Raw genomic sequence first — 14175 nt, forward strand, 5'->3', positions numbered from 1 at the left:
TTATGCGGATGATGTTATACTTCTAAATAAATCCCCTACAACTCTGCAAGGTTCCCTGACTAAATTGAATAACTGTTGTAATAGATATGGTATGAAAGTTTAGAGGAATGAACAGATGGCATCAATGGCAATATCATATTAAAAATGAGGATATTCGGAAAGAACTTGACATTGTCAGCATCCAGGAATGCATTAGCAGAGCTAATCTCAGGTGGTATGGTCACTTAAACAGAATGGGCAAGGAAAGATTAGCAAAAGAAGTGTTCTCTGCCAGGTTAGCAGGAAAACTACCCAGAGGAAGACCAAGATATAGGTGGACTGATACAGTACAAAGTGCCTTAGATGATAGAAATATAAGATCTGAAAATGTTGGAGTCTTGACAAGTAACGGACTGATTTGGAGGAAAATTGTACATAGGAAATTAGTAATGATGCAAATTTTTCATGTAGTACTATCATACCCCTTGAGGGTACATGGCAGGAATTTGATGATAATGATTACGATATCACGTGTACTATCTGATGACCTGAAGGTGAGAGCTTATTGTCATTCTACTAGACACTTCCTAGTGCCACAATTTATGTGGAAGAGAGTGATAAAATGGATGATACTTCTCTGGCAGTACATGAACAACAGACATATATATATATATATATCCTCTTCACAGATGCGATTTTCACTGAAGAGTCATTTAACTGCCAAAATGATCAGGACTTTTAACTGCCAAAATGTGTCTCGGATAGTTGCACAGCACATGTCATAGCACCCAGGATTCAGAAAAGTCATCATCCATGTCAATGATGGTTTGGTGTATGGGGGAGCCTGACATATCAGGGAGTATTCATCTTGCATTTCTGCAAGAAAGGGGTCAAATCTTCACCAAAGTGTATCAAGACACTGTGCTATAGCCTGTCATACAGCCCCTGCACAACACCTTGTTTCAGAGTAGGCGGTGGTCTTTCCAACAGGACTCAGTCCCTGCACACAAGGCGAGGACCACAACAGTAGTTGGAGGCGAATGTGCCCAACCACATATCACAATCTGATTAACCATTTGGAAGTCCTGATCTGAATCCATTGGACTTCAAATTGTAGTCGGAGCTTGAGAGAGTAACCTGCAAGAAATAAAACCTCATCATCGCCAGCTTCAAGGTGGATTTGGAGCAAGCACTGACAGCGTTTTCTTTGGATGCTGCACATGCCACCATCAACATGCACACCTGAAGTCTGTGGCCTCACAGACTTCAGGTGTGCATGAAGGCAAAAGTGGAGCATTTCGAACAGTGAATGCTGCTATATGCACATTATACATGGGTTTTTTATGATAAAAGCTGTAAAGGATTTAGATAGATTAAAGTTTTATGTACTATTCAAGTTGTAACAGTATTTATGGCTAGACTAGGAGTATTATCTAGTAGTATATAATACTAGGAGTATTATATAATATAGACTAGGAGTATAATCAGTATCCAGTATTAGATACTGTGCTATATTTGGCATAATAAATTAAATATCTACTATAATAAATTAAAATCTAGAAAAATTAATTGGCAATATCTCATGTAATAAAATTAAAAGTAAGAGAAAAAAATAAGTAAAAAATATGAAAGTAGGCCTAATATCAAATAAGTAAAAAGTACAAAAATTTAAAAAATTAAGTATAATTAATAATTTACATGTCAGTTAAACATTATACTTACACGGAGAGTAAATATTATTGTTTCTGGTGGGGCATTTTCTGGAACCTGAAAAATATACTGTTCATTATGGAAAACAGGTCTGTTATCATTAGAATCAGATAAAGTAACAGTAACAGTCGCTGTACTAGCTCTGATGTCATCCTGAGCTGCAATTACCTGCAAGAAAGTAGCATCGGAATAAATTTACTCTGTGTGAGAGAGAGAGTGTGTATTTGTTGGCACACAGTATATTAAGACATCACACATGAATTAAATAGTGTAATAAATATACAAGTATATCATATTTATTATGACGAAATGCATATGTTCATATATGCCAAAATCCAATTAAAATTTGAAGAAAATTAATCCACTGAATACTATCCCAGGAATACTAAGTACACATAAGAATTAATTTCAAAATATACAGATTGATTTTCATACTTATGAATTCATGTACACACTTATTCCTTTAATTAATATTCTCATATTTTTTTATTCTTTAATTAATTTCTTCTGGAAAACTGATTGCTAAAACTTACTTGGCATAAATTTGTACATAATACTGAAATATTCAACATGCTAAAAAAAGTAATATCATAAGACAGTGTTAGAACTAGGTTTTTTGCCTGGAGAGTGGAATAGGTTGCCTGTCTGTTGTGGGTGCCATAACTGTGAATGTGTTCAAAGCAAAGTATGATAGATTATGTATGATACTGCACAAATATGATACTGCACAAATGTTGGATAGCGTTTTGACATGCTGTTTAGGGCCTTTCTTGATAAGTCTAAGGATTCCATGGAGTAGTCCGTAATAATAATAATCATTATTATTATTAATTATATGAAGAGCCAAAGGCTTCAATTCAGCAACATGAACTTATTTAAGTTAAGGGATGTTACATCCCATATTGTTTTCATCTATAAAACAATATGGGATGTAATATCCCTTAACTTAAATAAAATTATTATTATTATAGTTGGCAATCACCCAGGGAATCACTTCACATACACCAATACCTCCTTAAATGTGTGAACAGTATTCATAGGTCAGTTGGATTTAGGATTTATAAAGTGTTGAGCAATTTATAGAGTTGAACAAAAGAGAAGTAGTTGGAGAATGCTATGGATGTCATATGTTTGCAACAGAATAAGCTAGACATGAAAGGCAATGCAAGAAGAGAAAATCTGATCTTCACTGGAAACTGAGCCATTATCAAAAGTAAGGAGTGACTCAAGATGTTTCTTCTGGGAAATAAGACAGGACTATGTTGTTCTAGCATTTAAATTCACTAGATTATCTTACCATCATCTGAGAATCGCAAGGAGATTAGCAGTTTTGACTGGTTATGGAAGTTGTTGACGCTCTAATCATTTGAGTACCACAGTATTTCTCAGATGAAAAAGAAAATGAAGAAGAAGGAGCCAAGAATGTTAATCTACCAGCATTATCATTTTCCATAGTGAACTGAATGCATGGGTGAAAGCTATTGATCTGATCTAGGAAGGTGGTAAATTCATTTCACCAAATGAGGCCAAACAGCAAAAACATCATCATCATCATAACACTAATTACGGATATAGACCATATTGGTCTGTTCCGGTCTCATTATCCATCCAATAACGTTTTTTGAGGTCTACCCTGCCTTCTCTTTCCACCTGGAAAGAGAAGGCAGATTTCAAACTTATATTTTAGTATTTGTTTAGGATGTCAGGTGTTGACCATTCGGTTTACATGTTCAATCCATTTTTGTTTATAATTGTTTAGTTTTTCTTCTATTGATTTTGTTTTTAGTTCTTTTAAAATGTCTTCATTCCTTTTTTGATCTAACAATGTGTATCTTGCAGTTCTTCTCATAAATATCATTTCACTTGTTGTTATTCTTTGTTTATCTTGTTTGTTTATTGCCCAAATTTCACTGCCATATAATAATGTGGGCACTGCTAAATATTGTATATTTTCAAGCGTGTTTCTTTTTGTACTATATTTGGGTTGAGTGTTCTATTTATCATGTCTATAATCTGTAAAAATGTTGAAGTTTTTTTTATGTCTTTTTCTCCTTCATATGATATTTCACATCCAAGATAACTAAAAGTATTTATCTGTTCTATTATTTTATTATTAATAAAATAATAAATGGAGGTGATCGAGCTCAAGCATCAACCTATAGGCATATCTGTGTGTCAGGTGTTTTGGTTAAGTGTTGGAGAAACTTGTGAGAACTAGGATCCAGAGTTGGGTTGACAACAATGGTATTATCTTTGATGGATAGCATGGATTTGCTAAAGGGAGGTCATGTTTTAGTATTCTACTTACTTATTACAATAAAGTGACTGCTTCCTTGGACAGAGGAGAAGGATACACAGTAATATACTTGGATTTCACAAAGGCTTTTGATAAAGTACCTCATGATAAGTTGACAGTCAAACTAGAGTTAGCAGATGGGGTTGGATATTAGATTAGTGCATTGGAATGGAGACTGGCTATCTGATAGGTATCAACAAGTTCTGTATGGGGGTGCGATATCCAGGAAAAGAAAAGTCACTAGCAGAGTGCCTCAGGAGGTCTGTTTTAAGGCCATTACTGTTTAGCTTGTATATTAATGATATTGGAGAAGATTTGGATGGAGATATTCAGTTGTTTGCAGATGATGCAAAGTTGGGACGAACCATAAAGAGTAGTGAAGATGTTGTGGCCTTGCAAGAAGACTTGAATAAATTGAGTGATTGGGCACAGAAATGGGGATGTGAGTTCAATGTTGCAAAATGTAAGGTTTTAAAATTTGGAAAACAAAGATGGGATGCAGAATTTATGCTTGGTGGGAATATATTGTTGGAGGTAGAGGAAATAAGAGATCTGGGGGTGATAGTGGATAAGGATCTAAAATTTAGGGGACACATAGCCAAAATTGTGAAGACAACAAAAAGGCTTCTGGGAATGATGTGGAGAAAACTGACGTGTAGAAGTAGGAAGATTCTTGTTACGTTGTATAAGGCTTTGATTAGGCCACACATGGACTATTGTGCCCAGATTTGGTCACCGGGTTTTCAGAAGGATGAAGAGATGTTGAAAAGGATTCAAAGGTGACTGACTGACTGACTAAGGTAGTTTCTGACCTCTGGAATGTTAAGCATGAGGAAAGATTGAGAAGATATAATTTGCAGAGTCTGGTGGAGAGGAGGAAGAGGGGAGATATGATAGAGACCTAAAAGTTGGTAAGGGGTTGTTATAAGATCAATGGTGGAGAAGCTCTACAGAGAATAGTGGGAGATCAGGGGGAGAACCAGAGGTCATCCCTGGAAACTGTATAAAGAGGGTGTGAGTAGGGGAGTGAGAGGTAGGTTTTTTTCGTGCAGAGTTGTGAATGATTGGAATGCCTTGCCTGAGAGTGTGGTGTCCTCAAGGAGTTTGAGTGTGTTTAAAACACGGTATGATGAGATATGTGTGTGTGTGATAAAAGGACCTCCCAGATGAGTCTTTGACTCCATGAGGTCTTGGGGTAATAATAATAATAAAAATAATAATAATAATAACTATTTTGCTTCTAACTGGAGTTTGTCCACAAAATGCCATTGTTTTAGTTTTATCTATGGAAATTTTCATTCCAAACTGTTCTACTATAATGTTTAAATTATATATTGCACTTTGTAAATTGTCTTCCTTATCTGATATTATTACCTGATCATCTGCAAATAATAGTGTACTTATTTTATTATTCTGGGAAATTTCTATACCTTGATTGTTTAAGGTGTTCCACTGTATTAATATTTCATTAATGTAAATATTGAAAAGTGTTGGAGACAGAGGGCATCCCTGTCTGGGATGCATCATCGATATGAAACCAAAGAGAAGGTTGGGAATCAATGGATGAGAACAAGGCATCTTCCAGCTGGTTCAAAAAATACTTTTCCAAAGGTGGAACTGATTTTTTTGTGAAAAAAAAAAAAAAAAACTCACATGAAACAAACATTTATTCTTCAGTATATATCACTTCTGGGACTGGCTCCCACTGACAAGACCTCAATAAAGGTTGAAACAGGTCTGGGTAGTGTCCCTTCCTGTAATGCAAAGCAGTATATATGTCCACAAGGATATGTGCATTGCATTATGGGATACTAAAGTAATTGATGTGAAGTCATTAGCCTCTATATACAAGTAGCCTAGTCGTGAAGTGACTCCACACGCAAACTTTGTTTGCTAATACTTGGATAAAGGATGAAAACAAGAATATAATTTCTTGGCATCTTTAATTTATAGTCAATCTATTCTCATATCCATAATACCACAGTTCTGATGCACTTGTTTAATTTTACTTTCCTCTGAATCCTTTTCAGTGTCTCCTGGTATGCAGATATTCAGTTACCAGACTTCTACATAATAGTCCAAATATATAGCTTGGTCATTGCCTTACAGTAACAGTTCCTTCCATATAACTTGTAAATAATCATCTCCTTGTAAGCGCTTTCTGAATGACTTTTGCAATACTTTCAATAATCATTATCAATTTGAATGCTAAAATACTCTCAGAAAATCAATAAAAAAAACAATGTTCGCTGAATAGTATCTGTATGAACTAATGTTCAAATAGTTAAGAATAAACTGAATAATATATTGGTCATCATATAGGCTGCAATAAGATAAGTTAATTATATACTTACTATTTCATCCTATGTGGAGATATACTGCAATTTTTATATTGAGTGTTGCTTTGTGATTGGAATGTAGTGTTTGATTAGACACTATTATTTTAAATTCTTTGTTTCTTGTTTGGTGCTCTTGAACAAAATGGTAATGAAAGGAAGATCGGTGCATAGGTCAGCTTGAAAGACAGATAAAGTGAGTGGCATGAATTTTTCAAGAGTGATATAGTGCTGCGAGTGTAATATTTATGAATGGTAAGAGGTTGCTGATATTTATGTGGGGAGGATGAATAGAAAAAAAGGAGCAAATATAGGTATGAAGAAAGTGCAGTATGTTGATGGAAAACAAGTCTTGGTCAAACTAGAGTAGTAGGGACATGGTGTTGTAAGTGAAACAGTAGTTGAAGAGGACTGTGTGAATGATAAGAGAATATATGAAACTGATGGTAAATCAAAAAAGTGTAACAGACCATAAGAAAGTGTGGGAGAATGCTAGCAAAAAAGAGTGCAAGTTATAGTAAGATGATGATTTTACTATGCGAGTCACAGTAAAATAATGAGAGAGAATAATAACAAAAAAATGATGCAAGATTTAAAAGCCGAGTTGGTGATGATGATGTAAAGGATGAAGTAGATGTGGAGTGAAATGAAGAGAACTGTAGATATGTATGGAAGAGCAAAGAAGACTGAAATGAATGATGACCAAAGGAAAGAGGTAACAAAAGACTCAATAGTTGCGTTGTTAGAAGATTCAGTTATTAGAGGTGTCACGAATAAGAAGATGTAAAACATTTGTTTTTCAGGATGTAGAATGAGTAGAGTGACTGAGGTGTTGGATATGAGGAGTAAGCCATGAAAAGTGGTAGTAGGAACAAATGACTATATTAGAAACAATGAGAATATAAGACTGGATATCAGTAGATCGTTAAAAAGAATAAAAGTTAACTGTGTGATAGGAAAGGTAGTCAATATGTTGCCCAGGTATGAAAGTGATGAGATCGGGTGAAGAGCAAGGATTATGAATGATATGTTAGCAGAAATGTGTGAGGAGAAATTCATGCAGTATGCCAATGTGCAGGATGAGTTAGAAGAACAAGTGGCATTGTACAGGACTGATGAGCCAAATTTGACTGGTTTGGGTGGGATCATCTGATGAGGCTGCTACTCAAAGAGAGAGAGTAATGAGTGCAGAGAACAAATCTGAGCAAGTAAGAAGCAATGTAGAAGAGTAGCAGCATAAGGAATGGAAACCTGACTAGCATGAATATAGAGAATGAAAGAATGGATGTGCACGATACATATTGAATTGGACAAAAGGAGGGGGGGGAGAACTCAGGGTGGACAGAGGAACACAGCATGACGAAGGTCGATGTACAAACATGAAATGAAAATAAGAGCAGACAAGAAAGGAATGGGATGGCCTGGGATATAGGGAGAACAGTTGAGTTTGAAGAAGGTTTGAGAAATTACATTTAATATGTGGTATCAGTGAAACTTGATATAGATCTAAAAACAAAATGTTATTTTTGTATATGAATGCTAGGAGTAACAGAAACTAGGGGAACAAAATTGTTGCACTGATTGAGTTCATTCAACCAAAAATTGTGCGAATAAATGAGATGCATTAAAAAAAAATGGTAAAAAAGGATGTGGTTGTTGGTTAGTTTATAGTTTATTGGCACAAGAACAGCAAAGGTCAAGCAATATACAAACAGTCAAAGAAAAATTGTATACAATATACATGTACAAAAACCAAGCCAAGCAATGCAGTATAATACATATAAAAAAAAAATTGCAGCAAAGGTTACAGTAGTACATAGATAGTCAAACAGAAATTAGTAAACAATATGCATGCCAAAAAAAAAAAAAAAAGGATGTGGATATGTTGTTGATGATGCAAAAGTAGTTATGCACATGCAAGGTAGAAATGGTGGCAGTTGTTCTGAAGCAAATGGAAGTGAACAGAATGTGAGATGGAAGTGAATAAAATAAAATACTTAGATGTTGTTGTAGACCTGGACTTTGTGCCAACCAAGACAATTAGTTTTTTTGGTTACCTTTTTTGCATCTAGATGGCATGACTATCATGAATTTCTGCACCAGGGAAACATAATTTTTGTAACACTTCATTAAATAATCCCATTATCACTGAGTCTTCATACATAATTTTCTCCTTAACTCCTGATAAAGTTTTTATCAGGCACCTGGATTCCTGTTCTCCGATCTAGTCACCAGATTTGAAGTGGATGAAGTAACCTTGGAAAGGGCACAGGGATGAATAATAAAAATGATATCAGGACTCCGCAATGCTGATTATGAAAGACAGACTGAGAGACTGAGACTGCAGAGTTTGGTGGATATGGGAAATTGAGGAGTGGGAAAATGGAAAAAGGCAGTGAGAAAAAGGTAATAAGCAACTTTTTTTTTGCATGGAGAGGTAGGAGCAATGAATGCATTGCCTGAGAGAGTGGTGAAAGTGCAAATGGTGGATGAGTTTAAAGAGTGGTATGATATGACAGACTTTGTATTGACTAGTGTTGACCTCCCATGATGAGTCTTGCAACTCCATGGAGATTAAAAAGATAATAATAACAACCCCTTGCTTACACACAGCCTTGGTGTTATAGGTATTGTGATTTATAGTGTGTGGGTTGATATAAAAAACAAAAAAACAAAAAAAAAGAAAATAGATAATAAACAGAAAGTCCCATATGTTTGTATATTATCAATTTTTTTTGATATAGCTTGACATTTAGTATCATCCATTAGAAGTAACATTTTTGAATACCAAAGGGACAAAACTTATTAAGAAGTTTTGTCCCATTTTATTGATTTTAGAAATCATGGACTTTACAACCGTGTTATTAATAACTCTTTTAATTTCCTGACGTTTCGATCTTCACGTATACAAGTATACAAATATACTTGTATACATGCTCTGCTCCAGATGATGATCTTAATATGAAGATCGAAATGTCGGGAAATTCATTTTAGAAATCATGAACTTTACAACCGTGTTATAAATAACTCTTTTAATTTCCCAACGTTTCGATATTCATGTATACAAGTATACAAATATACTTGTATACCTGCTCCAGATGATGATCTTAATATGAAGATCAAAACGTTGGGAAATTAAAAGAGTTATTTATAACACGGTTGTAAAGTTCATGATTTCTAAAATGAATGCTGATCACCGTGCAACACTAAAAGAAAGGAAAAGTTATTTTTTTATCTTTGTGAAATGAAAATTATGGAGTAAGTAATATCATTTAACAAATACAATTTTATTTATTTGTGCAGTTTAACACATAAAATAATGATTATGGAGACACAAGTTGCCTCAGTCCTGAAGATACTTCAGGCACAAACTTTGCATACACTACACTTGGATAAAGGATTAAACTCAATTTATTATAGTCTAACCAAGTGGAAAAAAACTTCCAACATCTTTCTCTAACTCCAGAGTAATTTAATAATAGGGTGGTACACCTTTTGGCAACTGGTATAGGTAAATATGACTTCTCCATTACTTTCACCTTAGTATCACCCCTTCGGGGTCTGGCTCCCACTGACAAGACCTCAATAAGGTCGACACCGGTCTTGGTAGTGGCCCTTCCCTTAATGCATAGCATTACACATGTTCACAAAGAAGTGTGCTTTGCATTATGGGAGATACTGAGACAAGGAGTGATGAGAGCTTGGTCCACCTTTACCAAGAGTTGCCTCAGTCCTGAAGACACTTCAGGCACAAACTTTGTTTGTTTCACTTGGATAAAGGATTAAACTAAATATATTATGATTATGGAGACATATCATTGAAAATAAATTCTTAACTCATTTACCCCATAGCACCATAAAATTGTTACTGAAATAAGAATCATAAATCATTGTTGTTAATATTCCATCAATTTTAAGAAAGAATATTTTTAAAAAAACCACATTCAGAAATGCTCTTCAGAATAGGAAAACACGCTAATAAAAGAAATTCTTCCAAAATCTGACTGCCAGAAGCAAATAATCTCAAAATTCTATAAATACAGAAATCCCTCGATTAATGAGCCTAATGCATTCTTTTAAAACAGGTGCATTAATCGAAAATGCACTAATCGAATATAATAAACTATGGGGAAAAAGTATAATTGATTTCCCAAATTTCTTTTTTGATCCTTAATTTTTTTATGAAAGAATTAGGGTATATCTCAGGACCTAGTTAAAGGAAAACCATGAAGCTGAAAAACAATAAAACAAATTCATATAAATTTATTATTCTACTTCTTAACAAAGAATTGAGCTAACATAGTTTGGTGGGAATTCTGTTTCTTTTTTTTCATTCAACTGACGGTATGGTCCTATTGCCTCTTCTACCACTTCTGCAAATTTTACTGCTTCTCTCTTCATTCAGCTTCTAAGCATTGTTGCTTAAAAACTTCAATTGTATCAAAGATATTTTCAAATTGTTCTGTGAAATCTCTTTGGGCTTGTCAGTAATTTAATTTTCTTCTTATTCTTCAGGATCTTCCTGCTGTGCTTCTAAATTTAGCAGGTTGGATTCACTCAATTTCTCAGAACGAGATTTAATTAACTTAGATTCATTTGAAAAGCCTCTAAAATCATTTGCATGTCTCGCATATTGCAAGCAGTAATTTCATTTGACTTTGCAACTTTATAACCAGGTTGAGATTTCTCTGATTTGGCCAGAAAAGTCTTGGAAGGCATTTGCTTCCAAAAAAAGACCGATTTCATTGACATTAAATATTTGTTGATCACAATAGCTCCCTTCTTCCACAATTTTCTTCAAAATCTGTGAACAATTTGTAGCCACCCTCTATTGTGGCTGCAAATTACAAGCATGGAATTCTTCTTTTCCATCACTGATAGCACTTTCTTTCAAGGTGCAAATGCTTTTGATTTAATAAGATCAGTGCTTAGCAGGATCCGTTTTTGGTGACAAGCTTTGATCCATGTAGAAAGAAGTCTCTCTAATTCAATCATTATAATACTGTACTTGGATTTCGAGTGGTCTGCATGCATGATGAACTTGAAGCAGTCTTACCTTTCTCTTTGTATTCAGCAGCTTTGCTTAAAATTGCTCTTATAGTTGATTCATCCATGTTTGTGTTTTTGTCGTATCTTTGCTCTGGACTAGCCTTGTTCATTTTTCTTTATTATTTCAAGTTTCTCTTACAATGAGATTACTTTTTGAAGCATTTTCACACTTCCACTTTTTTGATCACTAATTCTTTTATTCATGGTGAAAGGTTGGGAAAATACTTTAAAATAAAAAAAAGTAAGAAAAACAATTGCAAAGGAGGCATGAGATATGATCAGCAAAATGCTATGTAATTAGCAGATGACATAAAGTTTGGCAGTAAATTTGGAACATACTGTACATGGAAATAGTGTAGTATGCCATTAAAAAATAACTTTGTAAAATGTTTTAAATCAGTAACTAAATTATTTCATTCTGGCGAGTGATTTTTTAAAATGGTTAGCCATAAAAATGTATAGAAAGAAATTTTTTAAAATCTGTAATATTTATTTTCAAGATGTATACAGGCACACTAATTGAATTTGGGTATAGAAAAAAATGGCACACTAATCGAAAATGTACTAATCAGAGGAGCATTAATTGATGGATTGCTAATATATATATATATATATATATACATTAAAAAATTCCTCAGTTACTTTAAAGTTCATTTCTGGCTTGAATAGAGAAAATGGAAAATCCAGCACAGAATAAGAATGGGTGCCTAATCATTTCAGTATATGCCAATTCATATTATGGCATTGTTATAATGAAACCTGTGGAACATTCATGACAAAACATACACACGTAACCACAGTAATAGGATTTTTAATAAGTAAATCGTCCTAAGTATCATAGGACATCTTCAGTGTAGTTAATTCAAACAATACTAGAAATTGCAGTTAGGGTGCATGCTTACAATGGAATCCCTCTATGTGTGGAGTAGGGTGTTATAAAATTAAATTAATGGATCCTATGTGTAAAATAATTTTATATGTTATCTCATTTTAATGTATCTTTTTTTTTTTCCAGATATATTTTAATTTAATTCTATAACACGCTACTGCACGCATAGAGGGATTCCAGTGTAAGCATGCACCCTAACTGTATGTAATTCCTAGTATTGTGCTGCCTTTGTCATCTGGGGTCATTCTGAACAAGAACTACACTTATTAAAAGTTTTTTACCTTGGGTATATACTATGTTAAAGATACCAAGCAATTTTATAAGCTAGGTTTTTAATCCTTTTTCCCAAGTAAGCAAACAGACAAGTAAGTTAAGTTTGAGCCTGCACATAGTGCAAGTCTGAGGCAACTGGTGGTAAAGGTGGAGTAAGATCCAATCAATTTCCTTAGTATTTTCCTCTAATGCAAAGCACATTCCCTTGCAGAGATGTATAAAACCTAACTTATTAAATTGCTTGGTATCTATAACATAGCATATACCCAAAGTAAAAAATTTCTACATCTTACTCTCATCCTGAGATTTTTATTTAATAAGGTCAAAAGCACCTTGTGGCAACTTGTTTAGGTAAAAGTTATACGCTCTGCATTACTTCAACCTTGGCATTTTAGGTCTGGCTCCCACTGACAAGACCTCAATAAAGGTTGAAACCGGTCTGGGTAGTGGCCCTTGCCTTTAATGCATAGCATCATACATCTCTGCAAGAGGATGTGCTCTGCATTAGAGGAAAATACTAAGGGATCTGAGCTCACTCCACCTTTACCACGAGATGCCTCAGACTTGCACCACGTGCAGGCGCATACTTGATTTATTTGTTTGCTTATTTTGGAAAAAGGATTAAAACCTAGCTTATAAAATTGCTTGGTATCTTTAACAAGAACTACACTTGTTCCTAGATAAAATCAACCTTTTCCATCTGCACATCAAATTCACGCTAGAAAAAGAATCTCCATAGGGTATTGTAATGGGGGGATATTAATGCTGCTGCGCCACTGTGATATCTTATTTATCTTTAACATTTTCTCTTTAGTGCTTTCTTCTAATTTCTACCTTTAATCTTTATATTCTTTATAGCAGTGCGCTTTCGTAATTTCTTACTTATTCTTTTATCCTTGTCCTTTATATTATTCTCCCTTTAATCCTTATTGACCTTACTCTTTCGTATAAAAAATCAATTCCACCTTTTGCACTACTGGTCGTATGCCTATGAATACTGGAAAATTTATTTTTGTTTCGACTGCACCACCAGTATTGTTTTCTTGGAATAAGACTCAGTAATATGGCCAGTAGATCTCTCTCTCTCTCTCTCTCTCTTTCTAGCATAAATTCCTTCAATAAAGTTTACACAAACAGTTGTGGCGCTCTTGAAGTACTTAGATTACGTACTACTTTGTACTTAAACTATGCTTTTAATGCCTTATTTGTTTCCCGCTCTCAGGTCCGCTTTTATTTGGGAACAGTGCACTGTAAAAAAATTAAAAGCTCAGGCAGCACCTTGTTGCCATATAATCAAAACACATTTATTTACAATAACATAAAGGTACATTAATTAAACAATATGGAAGTTGCTCTCTCTACCTATCCGTTAGACTTTTAGCATAAAGAAACGAAACTTCCCTTTTCAATGCTAAATAACTTTACAATACAATTACTCATTTACTTCTCTGCTTATTAAATCAAATTATTGAAACTCTAGTCTACTCACAAAGAGGTTAGCTAGCTATGCCAAGTTATCTCACAAATTATATATCAATTATTAACAAACCAAAGGACTCTCTCATAGACACTGCTTATTCCTAATACCTTATATCTTATCAGTCCATCTACATTATTCCTCCTATATTACATAAAAGAAACAT

General features: G+C 34.2%; 1 protein-coding gene across 1 annotated transcript in view; it reads right to left on the reverse strand.

Annotated features, from left to right (window-relative positions):
- Cad74A (cadherin 74A) overlaps window positions 1-14175 on the reverse strand; it is an 850889-nt gene that overhangs the window by 694440 nt on the left and 142274 nt on the right. The window contains exon 12 of the mRNA XM_090396473.1: window positions 1702-1857. Within this exon, the coding sequence (XP_090252599.1) occupies window positions 1702-1857 (156 nt within the window). The remainder of the gene's footprint in view (window positions 1-1701; window positions 1858-14175) is intronic.

The sequence above is a fragment of the Typopeltis vanoorti genome, chromosome 8, assembly GCF_054136105.1.
Source record: "Typopeltis vanoorti isolate ZY-2024b chromosome 8, IOZ_Tvanoo_1.0, whole genome shotgun sequence".
Lineage (NCBI taxonomy): Eukaryota > Metazoa > Arthropoda > Arachnida > Uropygi > Thelyphonidae > Typopeltis > Typopeltis vanoorti.